At 39.4% G+C, this 9,975-nt stretch overlaps 1 protein-coding gene across 1 annotated transcript in view; it reads left to right on the top strand.

Annotated features, from left to right (window-relative positions):
* The first annotated feature begins 4,189 nt into the window (after nt 1-4,189).
* The window catches only part of LOC108802994 (androgen-dependent TFPI-regulating protein-like), a 29,086-nt gene continuing 23,300 nt past the window's right edge, over nt 4,190-9,975 (top strand). The window contains exon 1 of the mRNA XM_018574845.1: nt 4,190-4,400. Within this exon, the coding sequence (XP_018430347.1) occupies nt 4,248-4,400 (153 nt within the window). The 5' untranslated portion in view covers nt 4,190-4,247. The remainder of the gene's footprint in view (nt 4,401-9,975) is intronic.

Below are 9,975 nucleotides of genomic sequence, written 5' to 3'. Positions count from 1 at the left end.
ACAGAGGAGATGGGGGCAGAGATCGAAGAGACGGGTGAAGACGGAGGAGGCGGGGGGCCGAAGACTGCAACAGAGGAGGCAAGGACAGAGACTGGTCAGCGATGGAGGAGGCGGGAAGCGTCGCCCAGGCTCCAGTCGGGGGAAGAAGCTGAGACGATTTGGCGCTGAGGCAGTGGAGGAGGCTGGGTTTCCTGTGCCAGGTAGGTGGACTGCGCTGGCAGTGCCCAGCATAGGTTTTGCACAGCCCACCAAAGAGTCGCAGGTAGGCTGTGCAATACCTTCTGGTGGGTTTTGCAGGAACTGTGGGGGACTTTTCATGATCCTTAGGGGGCTCTGCAGCCTGCAAAGCCCACCACAGAACTTGCACAGCTCCCCTGAGATCCAGCAGACTGCAGGGTTTGAGGGGGTCTCTGAAGGAACTGTGGGGGGCTTTGCATGATCCGTAGGGGACTCTGCAGCCTGCAAAGCACACCACAGATCTTGCACAGCCCCCCTGAGCTGCAGCAGATGTCAGGGTCCCAGGGGGTCTCTGCAGTAACTGTGGGGGGCTTTGCATGATCCGTAGGGGGCTCTGCAGCCTGCAAAGCCTACCACAGATCTTGCACAGCCCCTCTGAGATCCAGCATACTGCAGGGTCTCAGGGGGTCTCTTCAGGACCTGTGGAGGGCTTTGCCGGGTCTCAGGGGGGCTTTGCAGGATCTGTGGTGGGCTCTGCTGGGTCTATGGTGGGCAGAGCCCATTACAGATCCTGCACAGCCCCCCTGAGATCCAGCAGACTGCGGGTGCCACAGGGGGTCTGTGCAGGATCTGTGGGGGGCTTTGCAGTGTCTCAGGGGGCTGTGCAGGATCTGTGGTGGGCTCTGCCCACCATAGACATCGCAGAGCTCACCACAAATCCTGCAAAGCACCCATGAGATCGCAGCTTTCCTGCAACGCTAATAGCGTAACATGTCAAAAGCTGGATACAGCGTGTGTACTGTATCCAGCATCTGACAGGTTATGCACAAAGTATTAAACAGGAAGTGGTGGGAGAAATTTAGTGTGTATGGGGGGGGGGGGGGGGGTGCCCGAGTTTTGCCTTGCCTAGGGCAGCCCCAAACCAGAATACACCACTGCACACAGGGACCATGAGGAACAAAGTAGCCGCCCTCCAGAAGGCAGGATAATTTCAGCAGAACTCAGAGTTGAATTGAGGATCTACAGCCGAGTGATACACAAATAAGTTACATTTTTGTTAATAGTTAGGATACTTGATGGCATTTTTAAGATTTAACTCCTGAGCTTAGTGTCACTTTAAGCAACTGCCAGGGAGACAATGCAAAGCATTGGGCAGCCTCAATGCCCCACCTGCTGGCAGCCAAATGAGAACTGAGCCATTAGAGTGTATGTGTTGCTAGATTAGTCATTTGCAGATGGGGAGCTTGATAGGGGTCAAATTAATCAACCTGTACATGTATAGCACAGAATCTCACTCCAGACAGTACTAGCAGAACCTAGTCAAAGATATGTGAGTGAATGCAAATCAGTAACCCCCTCCAAGTCCACTACATGTGATTTAAACCTTTTTTTACATATACACCTTTTATTCAGGATCTCCTGGCCGGTCAAGAGATGTGCGATAGGTGTTGCTAACCCTGAACCAAAACCTGAACCTGCAGCTAAACCTGAACCAAAGATGACCAATTAGACTGCTGTAGATGAGTTCCGGATTACAGTCAAGCAGTTTGTGTATGGGGTAATGCTTATTGTTAAATCATAGTGATGTGTGTAATTGGTAGTTTGTGCACAGAACACAGACAAAAAAACACATTCTTGAAGGCAGGATTCATTTCTAGCATCAACATGCACAATCCAGGCAGACACAATACTATTTACATTACATATTTATTACTGAATGTTGTGCTTGGAAACTCCCAGAGCCACACACTACTTATTGTTAGCATTGCTTTCATCTGTCACTTTACTAGTGGAAGTGTGATTGTTTATGGCCAGCATTAGAAACAAAAGTATGTATTTTTGATATATTAAGTACAATACAACAACAGGTATGGCTGGGTGGGCAGAGGGATTTTAAACATCAAAAACAAAACACCTGCTTCTTAATTATACATCTTAAATAATACACTATGGTGCATATTATTTTATTTTCATTGGAATGTTATGGCCACAGCTTTTATCAAATAACAAGTAACAAATAATACCAACATCATGAAAGCACCAATTGTTCAAAAGTACATTCATGCTAATACAAACAATAAAGCCAAGTCCTTGACAGTGCCAACTAATGTTATGCTCCCTTGTAAATCACCAGTCACCAGCCATTCACAACCAGTTTGGTACCTACACGTCAATCATTTTACACATATGTTTATCTGGAATAAACCTTAGTAATTACTTCCTTCATGAACACCACATAATTAGGCATATTTAATGACATTAAAGGAGAACTATGAGGTAAGTGATTTTCACTCAACCTCATAGTTCGAGCCGACGTGTGACAATTAAACTGTCGACACGATCGGGAAGTAAGCGAACACTTACCGTTGCTCGCTCACTTCTCGATCATGTCCCTGCAAAGGGCCGTGACTGTCACTCACAGCTCCCTGCAGGGATTCCCCGCTCCGATCCTCCAGCGCTGACTGGCGGAACGGACTGGGAGGGGGCAGGCACAGCTAGATAGGCAGAGCCAGCTGTCAATCACGCTGCTGGGTGGATCTCGACAGTAATGTTGAGATCCATCCCGGCTGCGGCGGTCTCAGTATACCGCGAGCTGTAGCTCGCGATATACTGAGCTTTGGGTCACGGGAGGACCCAGGCTAGTTCATGTCCTCTCGTGACCCTTAGGAGAACTATGGGGAAAAGCACTGACCCCATAATTCTTCTTTAAGGTTAAACTACCCTACCAAACATTACAAAAGAGCTTACTTTTTTTTTGCACCATTAAGAGTCTGCCACAACATTCAGAAATTGACAGCTCAATTCCAAATGCTGCACCACAACTGCAAAGGCATCAAGAATAAAACTCATTAAGATCAACAATGTTATCACTAAAGTTGCCCAAATCTATCTCCAAAAGTCAGTGATGATCTGCAATACTGCCTGTTAGTTGGTTGAATTTTGACACTGCCTTATTTACTTTGATTCAGGACCTATTTAAAATAGAATAATAGAATAATACAAACATATTGATAAGATCATTTATATCTATATACCAACATATTGATAAGATCATGTATATCAAGCCAACCTTTCACATGTTTTCTAAAAAATAAAGCAAAAATGCAACAACTATACATTCCCTTTAACAGTCCTTACACAAACTGAGGTTGACCAGTGGACAAGTGCTTCTGTAATAGGTTACCCTCTTTTTTTTTTTTTAAGAATGAAAAGCAATACTGTAGGTGAAAGGGTGCTTTATAAAATTCATGGTACATGATCTTTTCAGAGACCTTCACATATACCTGTTGTTGGTTTTTTAAAATTCAATAGTAAAGACAATGTTGAGTGCAAAAAACAATAACCCGTAATAACCTGGGTTCAGTTTACTGTAGACAGACCAGTGTAAGATTTCTGACTGGTTGTTGTATGTTACTAGACTTTGCACATTAGTATTTGCCTTGTTAGATGAGGTCATATGCTCCACACAGGATCCATCTTTCACAATGTTTAAACAACCCTCATTATTCAAAGAGATAAAGCAATTATATTCACTTTTCCCACAGCATTATTTACTTTATACAGGCTATAATAAGTCATCATATATATATTTAAAACTGTCCAAAACAAAGCCAGTAAAATAATGTATCAGGCAAGGTTAACTTACAGCTTAATGCACCTCTTTATACAACCATTTTATGTAATAGTTACATGTCTTTATGTTAAAATCATATAGTGTCTGTTCAGAAAATGACAACTTGAATTCGGCATTTAATAAAAAATAATCTCAGAGCAAGAAATCTAACAATGATCCTTGTTTCTTTTTGCATAAGAATCTCCAAGAAACAATGATCTTACTTGTTTCATATGACATTACGCAACTTTAATCTTCCTTGATCTAGACTGAAATCCGCAGCGTGCAAAGAGGTTTCATGAGAGTTGTTAACTAACGCTGGAGAACCAATTTGTTCCAAATCTGATTCATTAATAAGAACAAAGCTCAATGGTCCTCAGTTCTTTCAATGAAGCTGGTACAGCAAGAACTGCTCAGGGGAACTAGTCAGTAGGAATACTTATAAGGCTGCTGGATCATGGCCACAATTTCTCACCTTCTGTATCACTGCTCAATATTTATATGGTATTTTTCGCTCGCCTATTTACTTTTAAGTGTTAGTCTAAAAGATCCGCCGGCTGGAGTCTTCCTGTACGGTGGACAGTGGAAGTACTTGACAGTACTGAATGTGGTAAGGATTCACTTTTCTTTGATGGCTTTTTAAATTGACCTATAGTATTTACCAATATGGAAGTAGGATTTTTATTGGTTCATAAGCTGTAGATGAAGTGCAAATGTGACAAAGGCTTTTTTCTATTGGCTAAGAATTTTACTATGCAGAAAAAGTAGATAGTGGCAACGGGGTGATTGGTGTGTCTGCTCCTAGTTCTTTTAAATCCATTTACTATACACATATTTTATTATTTTTATTTTTATTTAGATACAGATCTACATATTACAAATTACATTGCAAGTATTTTAACACACGTTGTTGCAGATCCTGACCACTTTTCTGTACTGCAGGAAAACTGGTTGTTTCACAATGTCCTTTCCAGACTGTTCCAGAATAGGAGGGTTTGTGTTCATTATAACCATCTGGTGCACTTTCAGTGTGCCTATGAGGAAAGCTGCAATCCCTATAGAAGTAGTTATCCCTTAGGGATTATGTCACCAAAAATGACATTTATATTGCAAAGGAATGCCTAAAATGTTACTTGTATCGTATTACAGACGTCTGGTAAAATCTGTCAGCCAATCACACAAGCAGGAAATTACATTTCTGGGGGCATTCCATACACTAACCGTGTCCAGAAATCCTCCAGGTTGCCATACAGCACTGAATTTTTTGAATAGTTTTAGAAAATTACATAACAGAAATACAAAATGCAATAACATTTATAGGGTTATTCACTAAAGGGTGAAGAGTTTGGAGAAGGCAGGAGAAGTGAACAATCTAGGCCAAAATAGCTGATTTGGAAAAATTGTTCAATTCAGCTCACTTTCCAGTTCAGCTATGTTGTCCTAGATTGTTCACTTTTCCAAACTCTTCACCCTTTAGTGAATAACCCTCTAAATTACTAAATGGTTTGTGTAGCAATTTTATATGCTATAATTTTCTTTAATCAAGTGAAGTTTTCCAATAAATTATAGATGGGGCCTGGAGGGCTGTGCCAGCCCCTGGCTTCTTATGTTTTCAATCCCCTAACAGAAGGATCTGTCAGAGTTCCCTATTCTCTTTCTACCCACCTGGGAATTGTGGGTCTACCTGCTAACCTTTGTGTGTTTCACCACCTCCTATTCTGCTCTTCATGATATATGATAAAAAGAAATCCAGGTAACAGGGAAAGGAGGACCCCCTCATAACTGACACAGCAGATCGTGGAACTCTTTATTGCTCTCTTTTTATTCTTCTTTACTATGAAGTCATTCAATTTTTTTACTGGTTGGCATTAGCAGTCTGCACATAAAAAAAGCCTTTGGGCGTCCAGTGAGCAATGGCTGTACTATGTGCATAAGATGTACTTAAGATGTACTTCCTCAATGCAGTGACATGATTTCACTCGGCCCTGTAATATGCACGTCTTTGGGTCACAACTCTAATAGAGCCTGCTTTCTTGACTACAACTCAATGCCTGAATAATGTAACAATATCGTTGTTTGCTGGAAGCAATGCATGATGGACTATGTAGCCTTGCAAAACTGAGATTGCAGGGACATCCTTACCATCTTCTCTTGACTTGTATTGTCTTCCTAATATTGTAATGTGCTGCACAAACTGTTGGCACTATATAAATCATGAATAATAATAATAATAATAACAAAGCAGCAAGTAAAGAGATGCAAAGCACACTGGGAATCCAAGAAGATGTTGAACGTGATGGGCAGACAGAAGGTAGCACGCAAGTAAACTTTGATTGCATTATCAAAACAACTGTAGTATGTATTCCTAATACAAACCTGATGTTATATCAGGATAGTGCATACTGGCACTTTACAACTTCTTTAACCCTGCCCAAATAACATCAGAATCAGAAAATGCTTAAGTTCAGAAAAAGGTTAAGTATTAATGATAATAGCCTGGGGTGATTTTTACAATAAGCCAAATATAGAAATATTTACATGGGAAGCATCTTTGTTTTTTTCTTAATTTTCTAGAATGTAATTTCATCAAAAATGTAAAAAACAATAAATAAGATATCTGACAAATGTAAATATGAATTTCACTATTAGGGTGAACTAAAAACTACAATGAAAAAAATTTCAGAATTCAGAACGGCATTATCAGACATTCAGAATTCTACTGTATTACACAGTGCTATCACTTTAACACTGTGGACAAGCTTAGAGGAATGGAGAGCACAGAGATGTGCGTTGTGAGCTTCTCCTACATTGTCAATTCAGCAGACTAGCCATGAGCAGGTGACACTGTTGTATTTCTTAACTGTAACAAAGAAAGTGGTGTCACCCTCTTGGTTATGCAGTGTGATATAGGAGAGTGAATTAAAGAAGTGGCTCAGCAGAATCACAACTATATCAGAAGGTAAAACTGTCCACATGCATGTATTTCAATTACATATTTTGCTAATATAGTGCAATATTCTTTTTTTAAATCATTACCAAATCCAATGTTTATACAATAGAGTTGTTCTCTCTAAGGGGCATATTTATAAAGTGACAGCAAATACATGCTCTGGCAACAATGTGATGTCAGCCCACCCAATATCTAAAGCTGAGCTCCAGGTTGATATTAAACATGATTGAATGAAGTTTGTATTTTATAAAATCATGATATTTATTTTTAACTACTTCGCTACTGAAACAATCTTTTTCATTTTATGCACAAATATTAAAATCTCAATATATGGCTAGAAAACAGCTTAAAACCCTAAAACAATTATATATTTTCTGAAAGTAGTATATTTGCACAAATGTTTATCAAAATTATTTTTTAGAAATAAATACACTAAAAGGAAACAGTACACAAACCTAATAATACATTTATAAAATTTGAAAGATGGGGTTGCGTTGGATAAATACTTACCAAAGATGTTAAACCTTAAAATTGCATGCGCCTGTGAAATGACAAAAAACTATGCTACTCCAAATTGCCCCTTAATCCAAAAGTGGTGCTTTAAAAGCCTTTATTACTCATCAGTTTAGAGTTAACAGTGAGTGGTGGCCCTAGAATTATTGTGCTCACTCCGATGTGTTATGTGGGTGGTGCAATTGTCGTTTTTGCACGTAGGCACTCCTGGCGTATGTTTATGTTTTATGAATGTGGAAGTAGAGGGCTTTATGTTAACTTTTTTTTTTATATGTAACTTTTTATGTCAACTTTTTAACCTTTTTTTTTTTTTTACACTTTTTTGTTCTATCACATGGGGGCTGGTTAGCACAGGTGGCAGGTCCTTTTTATTAAGTTCAGCTCACTTCACTTCGGTTCGGTTATTCACACAGCTGCCTTTGGCAGCTGTGTGAAGAACCCTCTAAGAGAGGAAGGGCCAGTATTTGGGGTCAATCAGGTGTGCTTCAAAGACATGTACTGACAGGGTACCTGCTGACGGGTGAATCTCATCACTCTTCTGTTGCTCCTTCCCTGTCAAGTCACAAAAAGGGGGAAGGGAGAAAATCTAGTTCTGCTGCTTGATAGAAAAATCACTCGCACTCCAATGAGATTTTCAATCAATGTTCTTTATTGACAAAATAATTGTCACAACATATAGTTATACGATGTGACAATTCCTTTGTCAATAAAGACATTGACTGAAAGTCTCATTGGAGTGCGAGTGACTTTTCAACCACGTAATACTGTTTTGCAGAGGCTTCTGGTGTCATCTCGGCACCCACCCATTATCTTGGGTTATATCTAGTAAGGAGTAAGATGGAATCTATTTGAATTACTGGTCCTGTTGCTGACTCGCAGCAAAAAAATGTCAGGTCACTAGGTTGTGACAGAACCGTTTAAATTTCAGGGTTGGATGCTTTTTTTTTTTCTTCTATTAATAAAAATTGTCAAATTGGCATGACAGATAATAAATAATAATGCAATAACGTGCCACCTCAACCTGGTATACTTGCAAATAAATGTGTTCTGCAGATGGGTGATGCATGTGCAATTAAATGCTAACGAAGATTCAAATGTGCAGGGCAATCTCACAGCAGAATGGGGTGAATGCCCTTCCTCCAGGGTGTATGGTCAAAATCTTTATAAATATGCCTTGCTACGGCCAGATCCTTCGGCAGCTTTGTGAATAGACCCCATAGTATTATAAAAATAACTTTCTATGTATGCATCAGACACTTTGTTCTTACTTTGCATCTTTAATGCATAATCTTAATAGATATTAATAAAAACAAAATTGTGCCTGTTTGTTTAAAGGTGGAAATATAGATGGCATGTATTACAGTGCTGTAATAATTGTCTACTCTCATATCTGACAATGGAATATGATAACCAAGTAATGCTTCAGGATCCTGTGTTCATGTCCCACTTGGGAGTGTGCATGTACTTTGTATCACCTTCCAGTATTTATGTTGGCTTCCTCTGGGTACTCCAGTTCCCTTTAATGATCCAAATACATATTTGTAGTTTAACTGAATTCTGATCCCTTTGTCTCTAGAGTATGTGTGTTTGACTTTAGCAGGATCATTTGGGCACTCTTTCAAAGGCAGGGAGTATTGGGAAGTTTTTTTGTGTACTTTCTTAAAGAGGAACTCCAGGATTTTAAAAAGTTAACCCTTGCTGTGGGGATACCCCCACACTGCTAGGATTAACTGCTTGTTTTGGTCTCGGGGTGCAATTAAAGAAAAAATACTTACCCGATCTTTGGTCCCATTGAGAAAATCTCTCCAAAGTTAGAAAAATATTAAATCCTCTTTAAAGGCTCATTCCCACTAGCCCGTGCACTCATCGCACTGTCCTGCACCCAGAATGCAAGGGATAGCATACACAAAGGACGGTACGTTCCTGAAGTGGCTGGAAAAGAAACTGATGAAGAAAAATCTATACTTCATCAGCTTCTTTGGGGTCCATAGGTGACATTATGGGTCTAATAGACCTCTGATAATTCCATAAAGTTGACCTGTAATTTCCTCTATTCTATTACCTAGTGCCTTGTTAGCCCCCCTATGGGATAGCAATAAAGTTATGTGTCAAAAAAGTTTTTAAATTTAAAGTTATTTAAATTTTAAATAAAAATATTTTAAAGCCTCCTCTTCCCCTGCCCACACACACAGATACACGTTGGGTGCGCCTACATGCAAAAATTGCACCACACATGTTACATATCGATGCAAAGATCATAGTGAGAGCAATAATTAAAAGTGCTGTCACTCACTGTCAACTCTAAATTGATGAGCCTATGGGCAGTTTTGGGTACAGTAGTTCATTGCCATTTTATGGGCACATGCAATTTTAAGGCTTCACATGTTTGATATCTATTTTGCTGACAAAACCCCATCTTTTATTTTCCTAAAAATAGCTATTATATTCTGTTTGTGTGCGCTAACATTCATTTTAGTGTATTTTTTCCTAAAAATATTGATTAGATAAACATTTGTGCAAATATCACTGCAACCAGCATTTTTTTTAATTCTGCATGGCTTTTGCTTTTAGAAAATATTTAATTGTTTGGGAGTTGTAAACAGTTTTCTAGCCCAAAATTCAAAATTTAACATGTGTGTACAAATATTAAGAAATTGCACTGGATGCCAAGTGGTTAATCAATTATGCACCAGATACTGATTCATTTAATAATAATAATAAT

Source organism: Nanorana parkeri, unplaced genomic scaffold (assembly GCF_000935625.1).
Source record: "Nanorana parkeri isolate BGI_ZX_2015 unplaced genomic scaffold, ASM93562v1 scaffold3281, whole genome shotgun sequence".
NCBI classification, from domain to species: Eukaryota; Metazoa; Chordata; class Amphibia; order Anura; family Dicroglossidae; genus Nanorana; species Nanorana parkeri.
The sequence above is the reverse complement of the archived record's forward strand: the minus strand, read 5'-3'. Positions and strand labels throughout refer to the sequence as shown.